This window comes from Corylus avellana, chromosome 7 (genome assembly GCF_965113065.1).
Source record: "Corylus avellana chromosome 7, dhCorAvel1.hap1.2, whole genome shotgun sequence".
NCBI classification, from domain to species: domain Eukaryota; kingdom Viridiplantae; phylum Streptophyta; class Magnoliopsida; order Fagales; family Betulaceae; genus Corylus; species Corylus avellana.
Genome location: NC_142496.1, coordinates 17,313,080 through 17,330,127, shown reverse-complemented (window position 1 = coordinate 17,330,127; position 17,048 = coordinate 17,313,080). Strand labels below are relative to the sequence as shown.

Genomic DNA, 17,048 nt, shown 5'->3' with positions numbered 1-17,048 from the left:
AGTCGACCCTAATGATCAATCTTCAGCGTCCACTTGTAGTGGACGCTATTGGTGATTAATATTATTTTTTTTTTTTTTTTTAATTCCTCCACACGCCCTTTAGGGTTGACTTTGTCGACCCTAATACTTAGGCATTAGGGTCGACTTGAGAGTCGACCCTAATGATCAATCTTCAGCGTCCACTTTTAGTGGACGCTATTGGTGATTAATATTATTATTATTATTATTATTATTTTTAATTCCTACACACTCTTTAGGGTCGACTTTGTCGACCCTAATAATTAGGCATTAGCCCCGACTTTGAAAGTAGACGCTAATGATCTTTTTCCCGCCTTTTGAATATTTCCCGCGAGAATATTAGGGTCGAGTTATTAGCGTCCACTGTAGAGTGGACGCTATTATTCATCTTTTGGGTCGGCTATTAGCGTCCACTTGGATGTGGACGCTAATACATAACTATTAGGGGCGACTTTCAAAAGTCACCCATAATAGTTGAGTATTAGGGGCGACTATAAAGTCGCCCCTAATAAGTCGCCCCTGATGAGTCAGTTTCTTGTAGTGCCTTATTTTATTTTTACCTCTAGTCATTAATTAGAGTAATTAATTGTGTTGATTATATTTCAAGAGTTTTCCATACATAAATTATTCAATAAATTAAGTATTATTAATGTCCGAATCAAATAAGGAAACATATAATATAAATGAAATTATAACATTTTTTAATTTTTTTTTTCACATCAACAATATTTTCTTTAAATTTTAAATTTTTTTACTCATGATTTTTAATAATTGAACTGTGTAAATATTAAAAGGGTTTTTCCTTTTTCTATTTTTTTTAATGAATTAAGTGTACGATTTTTCATAATTAATTCCTTTTGACCTTTCTTTTTAGTAACTCACGTGTCCATTTTTTTTTTAATTGTAAATTTTTTTTCTCATAATTTTTAATAATTGAACCGTGCAAATATTGAAAGGGTTTTTCCTTTCTCTATTTTTTTTAATGAATTAAGTGTACGATTTTTCCTTAATTAATTCCTTTTTATTAACTCACGTTTATCTCTCTCACCCTAAATCATGATTTTGTTTTAATAAATTAAGTGTCTTAATGCATTAATATCTCTCCTTTTATTAAAACACAATTTTTCCTTAATTAATTCATTTTGACCTTTCGTTTTATTAACTCACATTTATCTCTCTCACCCTAAATCACGTTGGTCTCTCTCACTCTAAATTCACCCTCTCCTTCTATGGCAACAACGTTTCAAGACACTTTTCTATAGAAGTTGATGGTCACACAAAGTTTATTTGATCAGTTTTGACATTTCGTTTTATCAACTCACATTTATCTCTCTCATCCTAAATTACGTCGGTCTCTCTCACTCTAAATTCACCCTCTCCTTCTATAATAACAACGTTTCAAAACACTTTTCTATAGAAGTTGACGGTTGCATAAAGTTTATTTGATCAGTTTCATAGAAATATATGTGACTCCGAACTATGATTAAGGTATGAGATATTCGAGATGAATGTATCTTTATACTTTTATGTATAAATTTTTAGCAATTGTGAATTAATTATCTTTAGTTTGTTTCCCTTTCTTTTTATTAACCCACGTTTATCTGTCTCACCCTAAATCAGAATTTTTTTTTTTTTTTTAATAAATTAAGTGTCTTAATGCATTAATATCTCACCCTTTATTAAAACACAATTTTTCCTTAATTAATTCCTTTTAACCTTTCGTTTTATTAACTCACATTTATCTCTCTCACCCTAAATCACGTCGGTCTCTCTCACTCTAAATTCACCCTCTCCTTTTACGGCAACAACGTTTCAAAACACTTTTATATAGAAGTTGATGGTTGTACAAAGTTTATTTGATCAGTTTCATAAAAATATATGTGACTCCGAACTATGATTAAAGTATGAAATATTCGAGATAAATGTATCTTTATGTTTTTATGTATAAATTTTTAGCAATTGTAAATTGATGATCTTTAGTTTGTTTCTTGAGAATTTTTTTTGTACCAAACACTATTTTAAATTAGAGATTAGGTAGAGATGAATATGTTTCCATTTTGTTTTGTGAAATTTTTTGTTCAGCATTTTTTTTTTTTTTTTCATTTGCTTTTTTGAAAGTTCAGAATTATGAGTTTTTATTTGTATTAAAATATAATAGGTATTACACCAAAACTATTAAAATTTTCCTGCTAATTTTATATTAATACTTTGATAATCAAAATTCATGTTTTCTTGCCGCCTTTTTTTTTTTTTTTTTTGCTTTTTATTTTAAACTACACATATGGGGATGAATTTAGGTTGTTTTAATTTATTTTTTTAAATTAAGGGAAGATTGAAATGATTTATTTGATTGCATTAAATATTGAGTGAAAGATTTTGTTATTTTTGTATCCATAAAAAATATATATATATAAAAAAAAAAAAGACTTGTTATTTTGCTTTGTATTATTTTTTAAATGTCCAAAATTTTATGAGTTTTATTTGTGTTGAAATATAATAGGTATTACACAAAAACCTATTGGGTTTAGGGTTACTCTCAGTTTGGCTACCATTCTCAATATATTGTTATAGGGTTTAGGGTTACCCTTTTCTTATTTTTTGTTATAATTTATATATTATTTTTCATTCAAATTTCTTATTGTTCTTTTGTAAATTTAATTGACTTTGTTGTTCGTTATGTTTTTTTGTATTCCAGTATTCTTTCTACGATTTTTTATCTCTTTCTTTGATAAAAGAAATAAAATTACTCCTATGAGAATAAATATTTTAATATATTTTATGGGTCTTATGATTTAAGGGTCTTATGTTTTAACTCATTCCAGCTAGTTTTAAATTACACATACGAGAATTTTTTAATATGTTTTAATTTATATGGATTAAAACTAAAATTATATATGGTTCTTATGATAGTATATTTTTATATGATTTATATATTCATGCAAACTTATATGTAATTGTGTCACTATGTTCAACAATATACTGTTGAATAACCTTTTGTATTTTTTTTTTTTATTGAAATAGGCATGATAAATTTTTTTACACAATTTTTTTGACCTATAATAAAAAATACAATAGAGATATGTTTTAAGTTTTAAAATCAAATTATAATGAATAATCCCGCGAATAGCGCGGGTTCTAAGCTAGTATGATTTATAACAGAGTTTTGACGAAGTGTGCGAGGAAAAACTTAATTGTTAATTATACTCAAAAACGTTAAGTAATAAAGTGTGTTTATGTGTTTTTTTCTTTACAAAAACCAAAAAAATATGAGAGATTTGGACTTTGTTGCGAATGCCAGCTCAAACCAAGCATGAGGTTGCTATATAGATATTGTAATCAATTGGAATCTAATTGCCCGTTAATTAAGTTTTATTACATTTATTTAATGAGCATAACTGCTCATGTATGCGGACCAAAAGTCAAATTATTATTATTAACATGTTGATGGGGTGAGTGTATTTGAAATTGATCAAAATTAAAAGGAAAAACTTTCACTTACCCTGAAGTATAGGCGCTTTTGCAATCATATTCAAGAAGTTAACAATTTGCAAAGTTGATATCCTACGATTTAGCCTCTTTTTATTATATCATTCCGTTATAATTTAACCATAAACCCTAATATTATGTAAGGGTGTAATTAAAAGAGACTAAAATATAAGAATACAGACATTATAAATTTTTAAATTTCAAAGAGATAATTGCAAAATCGCCTCTACATAAAAAAATTTCCCATTTTAATTGTCTAAAATGGTCTAACCATGTGCAATGATGCCAATGAAGACCAATGATTGTGCCAATTAAAAAAAAAAAAAAAAAAGAGAGAGTGAGAGATTGTCTAAAGCCTCAAAGATATTTGGAATTTTGTTTTTTTTCTCTAGGCAAAGCTTACTTTATTCTGCTTAGGTCACGGCAAACCTACATTCTTCCATATTGATTTAAAGTACTATTTAACCACTTTCAAGCATTAATAAATAACGTAAGACCACTATTCACACTTGTAACATAATTGAACACTTTTAACCATTTAACTCTTTTTGAACGGTATTGAAAAGACTTAAAATATCTAAACTGTATTGTTAGTATAATGACCGTACACCGATCATTAAGAGAGGATTTTGCTAGAGAAGGAGATTAGAGGGTTTGCCATGGGTGGAATGGTGGAATGGTGGATTCGGCAAGCTAATTAGGCGTAACTAAGTGAAAGCCACTATGTTCTATTTATGAATTTTCACTAGTAATTTGTTAATAAAATGGAGATTTCTTCCTTATGTTTGTTAGGAGTGGGCAAGCCGTTGGCTGAATTGGTGGAGTGAAAAATTAGTTGTTGGACATTATATCTTTGTGACAATGCACTTGGATCCTTGCTGATTGTTTGGGCGACAAGCTATTAAGCCTTCTAGACTCTTTAACGATGCACTGTCATCCTAGTTTGCCTTTCAATTGTGGCCCGACAGGCCCTTTGGTGGTTTGACTCATTAGGAGATCGTTGGTAATTAGGCCCTCCAATAGTCCCTCAATTCTCTTGAACAACTTGAGCTGATAGTTGTTAATAGGAATTTATGTTTATGGGCTTGTTGATAATCCCCACGCCAATTCCCTTAAGCGACTTGGACTAACAATCGTTCATGGGAATTTATGTTCTTGTGTTGCTGTCAAGTTTCGACAAGACTTAGGTTAGAAAGTTTTTTTTTTTTTTTTTTTGGGAACGATTTAGGTTAGAAAGTTGTTATAGTTTAAAGGCTCGGAGGATAGTCAGGTGATGTACCGTTTGACGTGAATGTGCTTTGTATTAGTACCATATGACTTGGCGAAGTACACAATTAATGCAATCGTTCGTGAAATGATGTCGTTTAGGCATCGCTAGACCTCGGTGGCATGGGGAAGACAGCTAGACATACGTTGCTAGGTGGTGCCATAATGGATGTTGGGATTATATATCAAAGATACAATGAAAAGGTCTCAAAAATAGCATCAAGAAAGCATGACATCATATTATACAAAATAAAAAACTGCAAGAGAGATTCTCATAGAATTTTAAGACTTCTAAACCTTATCCTCAATTCTGATTAAAAGACCAAAAATGTCAGCTCTAAAAAGGCTCACGTCTACATAAACTCTCTTTAAATAGGCTCACGTCTCCTAGTAAAAGTAGTCTTAGGTTTCCTTGTCATAAAAAGACTTGGCAAACCTAACCTCCAATCTATCATGTACACAACCACGTATGGGGAAATACTTGTGCAATAAATCTAGGACTCTAGGTCCCCTTATGCTATTTGCAACCGGATTGGAGACTGCCCAAGAACCAAGTCCAATGACCAACTTTACTCTTGAGTAAGATTTTTCTGGACAAAAATTAGCAATAAACTGGTTAATAAATTGTTAAGTGTTCCCTAACATGTGAGAAGCACATGCTACTAAAAAATTAGATTTTGTTTTGTTTTAGCGAAAAATATTTTATGAAAAATATTTTGCATAATTTTTTGTGTTTGATATGACAAAAAATAATAGTTAAACGAAAATAGTATTGAAAAATGGTTTCCTTTTTAAATTTGTAAAGCATTTTTCAACAGAGTTTTTCATTCTCAAACTGCTAAACCACTACTAGTTCTCTCGGACTACCACTAGACCACGCCTAACCTTTGCCAGAGGTTGCAAGAACTCGCCAACCGTTTTTTGCTATCGTTAATTTTCTGTACCAGCCATACAAAATGAGCCTTAATATTTAAAACGTCACTAAAAATAGGCAAAATGTCTGCATCACTAAAACATTTCTCTTAAATTAAAATAGCAAAAAAATCCAATTTTAAATTTGAATTTTCCCTTCCATTATATTCAAATCAGGGCCGCTAAAACCCTAAAACCCTCTACTTCTTTTCTCTTCAAAGACCTTCACTCTCCCCAAACAGTGAAGTTTGCAACTCTCTCCTATGAAGTTTCCCCAAACAGAGAAGACGCTTTTGGGCTACGGATTGAAACGGCGGAGATAATGGGGAAGACGCACATGATGATAGCAAGAGGGGGTCACGCCCACACCGTTTGCTTCAAACACTACAGCCAATCCGGTGACTTTCACCGTCTCTCTCTTCTTCAACATTTTCATTTTCTTATGTTTTTAGTTTTTCATCTTATTTATCTGTATATCTATCCGTTGTTTTGACAGTTTGTAGTGTGATAAAGAAAGTTGCAGTCGGTTCAAATACTCAGTGGCGTGGAAAATCGTATGCGGCATCTGTTCCTTCTTCCGACGTACCAAGCGATGCCCAGAGACGGAAAAGGGTCTCCAAAGATGAGCGCCAAGCTATGGTCCACTCTTTTGTTAACAAGTATTTCTTTTATTCTGTTTTCAGTAGCTCTATGAATTTGCAATTGCTTTTGTTTATTCTGTTTGATTGGCTGATGTGTTCCTAGGAGTTCCTTTTAAATGGTACTTGGGTTTTGCGAAGGTTAAGGGTATTGTTTGTGACGACTCCAGAAAGCTTTTGAGAAGACAACCGCTTGAAATGGTTGAGTTTGTGTTTCGGTTGTGGGAGAAACTGGTAGATTTTTGTTTAAGATGAAAATATTACAGCATAATGAATTTGTTGATGTGTCTTCGAGACACTATAAAAAAGAAGATAATAAGTCAAAGATTCAATTGTACTAAAGAAAATTGAAGCTTAGATATGGTTTGGTTTATTGAGTGAATAACTTTTGGGAGTGATATTTATAGTGGACGAATCCATTCATAATTGTCTAGCATTGCTTGTGTAAGAGGAGTGTTGAGAGAACGACCTCCCTTGCTTCATTTTGATGTTGCTAGAGAGATGTGGGTGCTTGTTTTTGATATTATTTGGTAACGGGTGATGCCTGCAACAGTTTGGAGGTGTTGGAATGCTGGAGAGGCGTTTTCAGGTAACAGAAGGCATGGGAGGTATGTGATTCAAAAGTGCATTTCTGCTGTGCCTTATGTGGTGTCTCTGGTATGAGCATAACAGTTGGACATTTTAGATGGTTGAGCTTCCATGCACAACATCAAGTTGGTGTTCGGGATTGCACCTTTCATGGATTTATATGGTGGTCTGCTATCCACATTTCGAGTTTCTATTTTTCCAGATTTTAGAAGTTAGCTCTTTTCTAGCCCATTTATATAATTCCCATGCTTCTTGTTGCCTTTCTTTTTTTTTTCAATAAATTTCTTACTTATCAAAAAGTTATATTTGTAACAATAATAATACTCGTGATGAATATGATAACATGATAGCAATGATGATGATGCTCACACCATTGTTTACTACACTCAGTAGAAGTAAAGCTTTTTCTAATGGATTCTGAGCTCTGAATTAGTAGCACTGAGGGACTTATATTTTTCACGAGTTCACAAGTATGGATTAAATGAAGTTATTGTCATCATGATTTTGCAGGTATAGAGAGATGAATGCAGGAAAGTTTCCAACTAGTTCTGCTACTAGAAAAGAAGTGGGTGGCAGTTATTATACTATCAGAAAGATCATTCAGGAGCTAGAATACAATTCTAAAATCCCTCCGTTAGATAGCAGGAAGGGAAGTCCATTAACAGAAGCAAAGGATGGTGGGTCAGAATTGCCCTCTGGGGCTGAGAACACCTTTTCTGAAGAGGTTGTAAAGCCCACAACTCCTGTAAGTAATTACATTGTGTTAGTTTAATTATATAATATAATTATGGGGGAAATGGAATACGATTCATAGCCAGTGAGGTAGGGAGATTGATGGTTAGATCAGACCTACCAGTAAACCTTTAGAATCAGAAGTTTAATGCTCAATACATAATATTCCAGTCATCAAGGCAACCTTCTGATGGTATTCGGATGGCTTATTACAATTAATTTTGGATTGTTTAGGTGCCAAAATGTGTTAAAATACCAGTAATTCTTTCAGCATTATATGGTGCAAGGCAGCTGACAAAGAATGGTCTCACCATTTGTTTCTAGATGCACAATACAAGCGATGCATGTTGGACCTACTAGTACATCTTAGTTCAGAAATGTAATGCTGAATATGTAATACTTCAAGGCATCAAGGCAATTTTTTTGATTGTATTTAGATGGCTTATCATAATAAATTTTGGCTGTTTTGGATGTCAAATAAGATAAAAATTCAAACAATGCTTTTAGTATCATATGCTGCAAAGCAGCTGATCAAGAATGGTCTTACCATATGTTTGTAGGTGCCTAATATCTAATTATCATAAGGTTGTGACAAGCATGAAATGCCTTCCTAGCTTAGCACTAGTCTTCAATAGACAAGTTGCCGTATATGCAGCCTTCCAATTTTCACTGTCATTAACCTGGAATCTATGATTAAAGTGCCTTTTCTGTGACTGCCAAATGTTTTTAATAATCCATGAAAGTGTGTATCCAAGCAACTCCCAGGGGATGCTAGATGGGATTATTTGCCAAGATATGTATCATAGAATTCATATAAATTGATGCTTTTTAGAACTTCCACTGGTTCTTATATGATTTTTATCATAAGAAATGTGGCTTATTCTTGTCCTCATTGTGCCTGATATCTTAATTTTCAGAGCGACAACTCTAACTGAACTATTGTAATCTTTAATTTTATGCAAGATATGATCTTCTGTTAGCTTAGAGTCATCTCTTATTTGCTTCCAGGGTAGTCACTCTGATCTTGCTGCAACACAAAGTCGTATGCTAAAAGAAGAAACTGGGGATGTTTCTCATCCATGTGTTGAAATATCTGAGAATGTTAATGCTGAAGAAGTTTCTCCTTCATGTTTTAAGAAACCAGAGGATGATAAAGAGGAAGCTCTGCACAATGACTTTGATTTTGTTCCAGCTGAAAGTCAACTACTAAAAGAAGAAACTGAGGATGTTTCTCATCCATGTCTTGAAATATCAGGGGATGTTAAAAAAAAGGAAGCTCAGGGTGATCATCCCGGCTTTGCTGCTACTGAAGATTGTCAGCTGGTTGAGGAAACTAAGAAAGTTTTGCCTCCATGTCTTGAAAATGCAGACGACGGTAAAAAAGAGCAAGCTGTCTATGAGGACCTGCCAAATGCTGATGTTCTGGAGACTAAAGTGGAGCAACGTCAAGGGTCCATTGAACAAGACAAAGTTGCCAAGTAAGTTTTTTTTTTTTCCTTCTCTTTCTCTCTCTCTCTCTCTCTCTCAAAATTGTCATCATCGCCAATCATCAGTATAAATTCTTATCGGTATTTATGTTGTGCCAATTATAAAGTCAGTAGTACTGTCATTAGTAAATTATTGACTATATTAGTGTACTTCATCACTGGGTTAGGTGCTGCCTACACAAATACCCACATGGTAGAAAAGGAGACATTCATTGTCACTTTGTCTAAAAACTAAGAATTTATTTTTCATAGATCAAGTTCTGGTTGGCTTCTATCTAACAAGTAAAGAAAAGTAAATTGAGGTTGACATGTTTATATTTGTAGCAACATAGGTTCTGAAACTGCTCATTTTGTTGGACTCCTATAGGTTCTGAAACTGCTCATTTTGTTGTACTCCTAATAAACACGATATGGATTACTATGCACTTGTTTTGGTCCCAGTATGCAATGCACTATTACTTGACTCTGTTTTATTTTTGTCTGACTATAATATATTAGGAATAAATCAAAGGGTTAAATACTAAAAACCCTCTAGGGTTTGAACTCTTTATGTTTTGCCCTCTAGGTTTTCATTTTTATCACAGGAGGTACCTGTGGTTTTCATAAAGGCAGAGATGGTGCCTCCATTAAAATTCAGTCAAAAACTTAACGGAACGCCACATCAGCACCAATCAAATTGCGCCACATTTCCTATAATTAATTTTTCAATTTTTTTAAAAAAGAATAAAAATATTAAAAAATTATTTTTTTTCCAAGTAAAAAAAAAAAAAAAAAAAAATTAAAAATTTTGGGGGTGGCTTGGCCATTTGGGGGGTGGCTGGCCACCCCCTTTGGCCATGGGGGTGGCTTGGCCACCCCCAAGGAGCCCAAGGGGGTGGTGGCCAAAACCACCCCCAAACCCACTGGTTGTTGTTGTTCAAAATGCTATTAATATGGGAATAATCTGGAAACTCGGAGCAAAAGTTCTTTGAGGGCAAAAGAAGAAAGGATACTATGATGATGTTAGCAGAGCAAAAAGGGAGAAATTGAGAAGTAAATTTACCCAAAAGGTCAAGGTTTCGTTAAAGCTGTAATGGAAATCCTGTAACTTTTAGAAATACTTCTGTTGAGGCAGAGACCCCATTGAGAGCTATGAATGAGTTATGATTGTACAAAGATGCAGATCTTTGAAAGCTTGGAACTACTTTTGAGAAATTTTCCTCTGTTACCCTTGATTTTTCTGCAAATACCTCCACTTGTTGCTTAAAGTTATTACACTCTGTGGTGATCTTTGAGGACTCTGACGGCTTTATGGGATGAGCAGGAGAGTCATGGCAAGAGCTGCTCATCAGCCATTACTATGAATCATCCCACTAGGGGTGGCCCTTGGCTCCCCACCCCCACCCGGCTGTGGGGGTGGCCCAAACCGGCCAGATGGGGGTGGCCCGACCACCCCCATGGCCAAAGGGGGTGGCCAGCCGCCCCCCAAATGGCCAAGCGTAGCCACCCCCAAATTTTTAATTTTTATTTATTTATTTATTTATTTTAAAAATAATAATTTTTAATGTTTTTAATTCTTTGAAAAATTAATTATAGGATATGTGGCGCAATTTGATTGGTGCTGACGTGGCGTTCCGTTAAGTTTTTGATAGAATTTTAACGGAGGCACCATCTTCGTTTTTATGAAAATTACAGGTACCTCATGTGATAAAAATGAAAACCTAGGGGATAAAAAATAAAGAGTTCAAACCCTAGGGGGGTTTTTAGTATTTAACCCTAAATCAAATTTTGTCTCTAGGTTTTCATACGATTTCAATTTAGTCCTTGAGTTTTCCAATTTTGACAATTAAATCTTTAGGTTTTCCCTAGTTTCAAATATGCCCCTTTGTCAACCTACTGTTCAATAAGTTAACGGTATGCAACGTCAGGCCAATTAATTAATGCTACTTGGCGCTTGTTTGACATGTCATACCAACCATACGTGCCCCATGGCACAGTTTTTTTACATCACAAATTAATTTTTTTTTTTTAATAAAGAAAAGTGGCGAGCCACCCCTAATTGGTGAGGGGGGCCGCCCATCATCAATGAGGGGAGGTCCACCCCTCACTAGGAGTAGCCGGTCGCCTCTCTCTTTTTTAAAAGAAATTTTGTTTTAATTGTTTATTTAGGGTACATTCGTAATTTAAAATAATTGTACCATTTCGCATATACAATTGGTACATGACGTGTCAAATGAGAGCTGCGTGGTATTAATTAATTGGTCTATGTGGCATATGATTAAATAATTGAATGGTAGGTTGATAGAGGGACTCCAGACTTATTTGAAACCAAAAGAAAACCTAAGGATTTAATTTTCAAAATCGGAAACCTAGGATTAAATTGAAATCACATGAAAACCAAGAGACTAAATTTGATTTTTTTCCAACATATTAAGTGCAAGCCCAAGTGCCCCTCTTTGACATATCCTGATCATAATATCCTCTGTGTCTCTATATTTGTTTGTGTATATTACACTTTATCCCCCTCCCCAAAGCTACTACCCCAATTTCACTTGCACTTTCAAACTGCAACTCAAACCCATAAACTACAAAAATATTTCTAGTTGCCCTCTCTGTCAAATCCGACCATTATTTTGGATAGAAGATATTGCACATACAAATCACATCTGATGCTTTCGTTTTCATTGATGATTACCCCTATTTTGGACAGCAATGCACCGTTTGTGTATGACTAACAAAAAGGAAAAAAAAAAAAAAAAAAAAAAGAGGAGAGGAGACTACACAAGTACACATAGGGTGTGCTGTCTCCTGTCCCCCCACTTTACTGAATACTACCCCCCTTCCCCCTCCCCTCCTAATTGTGCTGGCCTGAAAGAAGATCAAGGGAAAGAGGGAAGAAAGAAGAGAGAATAGGAGAGAAAGAGAAGGAAGGAAAAAGACGGAAAAAACTCATAGATCCCAACTGGTGTTAGGCCGGAATGACTCCATTCGTTAGTTAGTCGGTTTCTTCTGGCCATAGTACTACCTTAACCTGCCCTTACTCGTTTGGAAAACTGGTTTTTGGTTGAAATCTGATTGGAAAACCTGCTACTTGACCCGTACCTGGTACAAAAGAACACTAGGAAAAGAAAATACCATCACCACCACTTAGATGGCACCACCTAACCACCGAGACCCACCACCAAACCTGGTAGAACCAAAAACCAAGCACCACCCAAACCAACAAATCACCGAAGACCCACTGCCACCCAATCCAGCAAACCACCGAAGACCATTTGGGTGATGGTGGATCTTTTGGGTCAGCATGATAGAAAGTGGTGCCTATTCGGTGAAGTGGAGGGAAGGAGAATGCACACCCCCCATATGTTGTTTCCTCTTTTTTTTTTTTTTTTTTTTTTTCTTATTTAGTCACTCATACTCATATCCAAATGGTGTGTTTACATCAAAAATGGGGATAAATTGGTCAATAAAAACGACATCAATGTACATGATTTGAACGTGCAATGTTTTTCATTCAAAATAATGGCCAGATTTGACGAAGGGAGTAGTACAAATTTTGTACCATCCCCTTATACATGTAAAAATTTTAGGCAATGCTGGGTGTGCTAGATTTACATCTTTGGATATGATAGAATTGGAGCAAAGCTCCTATATTTTTGTTCTGCATCTTGAACATAAAAAAATGGATTACTTTGAACATAATAAATTTCATATTATTTGTTTTAATTTTTTTTTTTCCTTTCAATTTCCAGTTTTTTGGAGAAATCCAAGTATGTCTTCCATTAAAAGTCATTGCGCGAGCAAAATGAAGATAAAATTACAAGTCATTACTCATTAAAACTTGAAAATTTGGAAGAATGAATCAATTCTAAAACTCAATGGGGTATTCTAATGGAAAACAACCTCCACCACGTGCAGCCTCCATCACCCTTTACGTTGCAAAGAATCCAAATTGAAAAATCGTTTTAGACCCGAAGTTGTAATAATTCAGATTATCAAAGAAATCAATTATTAAAACAAAGAACTCTTCAAAAGTAAAACCACTAAAGGTATCCACTATAGAAAATTTCTGATACAAATCGATCAACTTACAAAACCTTTATAACTCACGACTCAATTTGCAACCACGACAAACTACCCATTAACCTCCTATAGAGTAGCTCTGGAACTTCTGGCCTTCTACTATGATCATCTTCACAAACAAACTTTGTTTGCTACAACCCGAAACTCTATGGGCTAAAGATTGTTGTGTGGTTTAATGTGAATCAAGGAGAGGTGTGGTGTTCCACATTGCCTAGGTATGGAGATGGAGATGTGCTTATATGTATACTTACACCTTTCATGACAACAATGCTTTTTAAAGCCGTGATGGTCATGAACCCATCTGAACTCTGCAGTTAAGTGTGCTTGGGCGATAGTAGTACCAAGATGGATGATCTCTTGGGAAATCTGGTCTGGGGGAGCCAAAAGAGGACAATATTGTGTGTCATTTGGGGTGGGGCGATACAGTATGGTATCAAAGTCATTACTCAGCCTGAGATGGGGGGAACATGTACAAGCTCATGGGGGGCACTCGCTGGGACGCCAAGAATAGGATGATCCTATGAGGGTCTCCAGTGAGGATACTGGGTCCCAAGAGGGGATGATTGTAGCATCCCACTTCGCCTAAGTATGGAGACGGAGATGTGCTTATATGTATACTTATACTCTTCTTGACAACAACGCGTTTTAAAGCCGTGATGGTCATGAACCCATCAGAATTTTGCAGTTAAGCGTGCTTCTGCGAGAGTAGTACCAGGATGGGTGATCTCTTGAGAAGTCTGGTCTGGGGAGCCAAAAGCAGACAATATTGTGTGTCATTTGAGATGGGGCATTACAAGAGGTTTGTGTTTCAGTATAGGCTTGGGAAGGTTTGGTATCTCTCCACGAAAAAGAAACATTGGCTTCCGCACCTTATGAAATTCATGGCTTAAAGGTCTTATATAGATGTCAAGCAAACTAAGGTTTAAAGAGCAAGTCGGTGAAGATACAAAATTACCTACGATTGTCTTGATCAAACGAGATTAAGTCTTGTTCGAACAAGCACTAGGGTTTCACAAAGATTGCAAAGCGGCAATTGAATGAGGTTTGATCATGGTTGCATTGAGGCTTTTTGTGAAACTTGAACAAAGTCTTGAAGGCTTCGATCGAATGAGGTTTGATTGTGAGTGCTATCGAGGCATTTTGGAACTCAAATTTGAAATGTCTTCACGACATCATTCGAGCCCCTCCTTTGATCAAGCTCTGCGAACAAGATGTTTGATTTGCAAATTTAACTTTGAAAACAATCTTGTTTGAACGCAATACGATCGAGGTTTCAATCAAGCAATTATGTTCTTCAATGCTAACCAATTCTTGAACCACATTTTAAAACCAACATCAACCCTAAACCTAAACTTACAACTCAATAAGTTTTGACATTGAATTAGCCAACCCTAAAAACCTAATACAAACCTCATCCAGTCATCCTTCAGTTCCACCACCCACACCATTCCACTTGAACAACACACGCGATAACCTTAAACCTGTTTTAGAGCAATGATTCGGGCTAGAAGAAGTGATGACTATGATGATCAGCCTTTGCGTCCCATCTGTTCTCTTTCCTGTCTCAAATGGGTCTGTGGGGCCAGATAAAGTGGGAGTAAAGTGTTTTGTTTCATATCCTGCATTGACAAGATAACAAAACCCATCACCCTCCATGGGTTGTGTATTTAGCTGGAGTGAGATGTAAAACATTTTTAGGTTGTGTACAATTGATGTACATTACCAATTGCGAGATAAGATAAACCTATCCTATTCAGTACCTATATCTAGGCCACCAAAAATGGCCTGACATTTAATGAAGTGCATTATTGTTTTCCAGGAAAACAAAAAAGGAAAAGGGAATGAGATGTTCCACAATCTATTATTTTATCAGATTAGAGTGGGTGTGCTTTGGATACTAATTAGAAATAATATTGTGTAGGGCATACATCTGTATGTATGTGTTTTCACATATTTACTACATTCTATAGCAAATTGGTGTTGCTTTGGTATACTATCTATATTTGGTTCACCTTTGTTTTTTATTTTTTATTATTATTTATTTAAAAGTAATTGTTTACTAATGAAAAAAACAAATTTAACCACATTTTATCATGCCCATGGAAAGCCCAAATAATTGAAATTATGTTATGTTGATTGTACCATACATAGCATTTGGTGTGGGGTAGGGGTGGCAATCTCAACCCTAGCCTTGTGGTCTGCTTGGCTTTGAGATTTTCGTGCACAAATACAAGACATTGAACTGTTACGACCTGAATTTTTTAGACCAGGTGTAGGACATGCTTGATGCTTGTCAGTGTAACACAAACTGGCTTTGCAATTTATGAAAGTTTGCAAATGGCATGTCTTTCAATGAAACTCACCCTTGCTAAAATGCCCTTAAGATGGACTAAGAAGGTGAGTTCAAATTAATAGGTAATGTGGGAGATTAAATTGATTACGTATTTTCTAGACTTTCATGTATATTGTCTCAAAAAGGAAACTGGATCGTGAGGAAGGAGTGAGTATAAATATTCTTTTTAGGTATATATTATTACCTGTCAAAAACAAATTATTATTATTATTTTTTCTTCGTGTACAAATCTTTTCTTTAAGTACATTGGAATATCATTTTTTGAAAACTTTCATCTATTTTCGAATAACTCAAACAGGAAAGACCATAATCTATTGTAGGGGGAAGGTGTATAAATCTTATTAGGAGAACATTATTACTTGTCAAAAACAGATCTAGTAACTTCATTCTGAAGCACCTTAAATTGGGTTGTTTGGTTGTATGAATTGCGTTTTGATTTGGATCAACTTAAGTTGCATATCTTACATTGTCCAACTCTGTACAGCACTCTTGTCCGTAGGGTTTGTATTGTTAATCCATGTAGAATCCTACCTGTGATAGTTGTTGGATAATAATTGCTTGTCCAGTAATTCCACTGGTGTAAATATGCATGGCATACATGAATTGGTGGTTGGCATGTGTATTTGTTCAAGAAGGATGTGATTACTTTGACATTAGTAGCCTAAAGGATATGAACTGCAGAATAAATTTAGTGCAAGTGACATGCAAATTTTGCTTCCCCTGGACATGTCCTATGTCCTAGTTTGCTATAATAAGTTAACTCCTGATATGTTACTCCTATCTGGAATAGACTAACTTGTATCTATCATTGACCTCTAAAATTTCATTTTTCTCTTGAATCATATTGTATCTTGATTATTATTCCGTTCCTGTATTTTTCACTTGTACCATTTATGAGTTGGATTTTGAGGCAATTCACAATTTTCTATGTCCAGAGATACTTCTAGTAGGCAGACAAATGATGCAGAAGTTCCAAAGAAATCATCTCTGTGGGGAAATATGAAGTCATTTGCAGAAGGCATTGTCCGCATCTGGAGAAAAATGTAAATGTTTGTCAAGGTAATGCTTGGTACTTTTAGAATCTTTTGTCTGGGAAGTGATAATGTATCTGAGACTAATATGAGATGTGATAGCTCGCTTCTATTATACGTATCTTCCATCTTAGAGTTTCATAATCACTTGTCAATATCTCCCTCCGTTTAAAGAAGTTAGTAGTGTTTTATAGCTGTGTACTTTGAAGGCTTCAGGCGGTAGCTCATTTGTTTAATGAAGACGTTGAAAACATGGTCTTCTATTCCATTTAACTAGTGGTTGTGAAAAAAAGAAAAGAAAGAAAGAACAAAAAATAAAGAGATCATTTGAAAATTTGGTTGCAGGTAGTAGAGTTTGTGCCATTACAATGATCAGGTCTTACCTTACTTTAAAACAGAGATGACTATTCAGATATGTTCTACTGTGCTGCATGTGAAAATCACATGTTTTTTTAGTAACACGTGCTTCTCACAT

The 17,048-nt window shown here is 34.9% G+C and overlaps 1 protein-coding gene across 3 annotated transcripts; it reads left to right on the top strand.

The window, feature by feature from the left end:
* Positions 1–5,853: 5,853 nt before the first annotated feature.
* Positions 5,854–16,722, top strand: LOC132184265 (hydroxyproline-rich glycoprotein family protein). Of its 3 annotated transcripts, none has more exons than XM_059597828.2 (5): positions 5,854–6,092; positions 6,179–6,341; positions 7,419–7,653; positions 8,649–9,118; positions 16,478–16,722. In XM_059597828.2, exons 1-5 carry the CDS (start codon positions 6,005–6,007, stop codon positions 16,587–16,589), a joined length of 1,068 nt encoding a protein of 355 aa, XP_059453811.1. In that variant the 5' UTR covers positions 5,854–6,004; the 3' UTR covers positions 16,590–16,722. The 3 variants fall into 3 exon arrangements, with proteins under 3 accessions (XP_059453811.1, XP_059453812.1, XP_059453814.1); XM_059597829.2 differs by having other exon boundaries at positions 5,855–6,080; XM_059597831.1 differs by lacking the exon at positions 5,854–6,092 and having other exon boundaries at positions 6,240–6,321.
* Positions 16,723–17,048: the final 326 nt, after the last annotated feature.

What these genes read in the sequence shown, in the direction of transcription:
- LOC132184265 (XM_059597828.2), top strand. Translation starts at nt 6,005, where the DNA reads ATGGGGAAGACGCACATGATGATAGCAAGAGGGGGTCACGCCCACACC. An exon ending in CCAATCCGGTGACTTTCACC is followed by an intron (nt 6,093 to 6,178) that starts GTCTCTCTCTTC and finishes TTGTTTTGACAG; the next exon opens with TTTGTAGTGTGATAAAGAAA. An exon ending in GTCCACTCTTTTGTTAACAA is followed by an intron (nt 6,342 to 7,418) that starts GTATTTCTTTTA and finishes ATGATTTTGCAG; the next exon opens with GTATAGAGAGATGAATGCAG.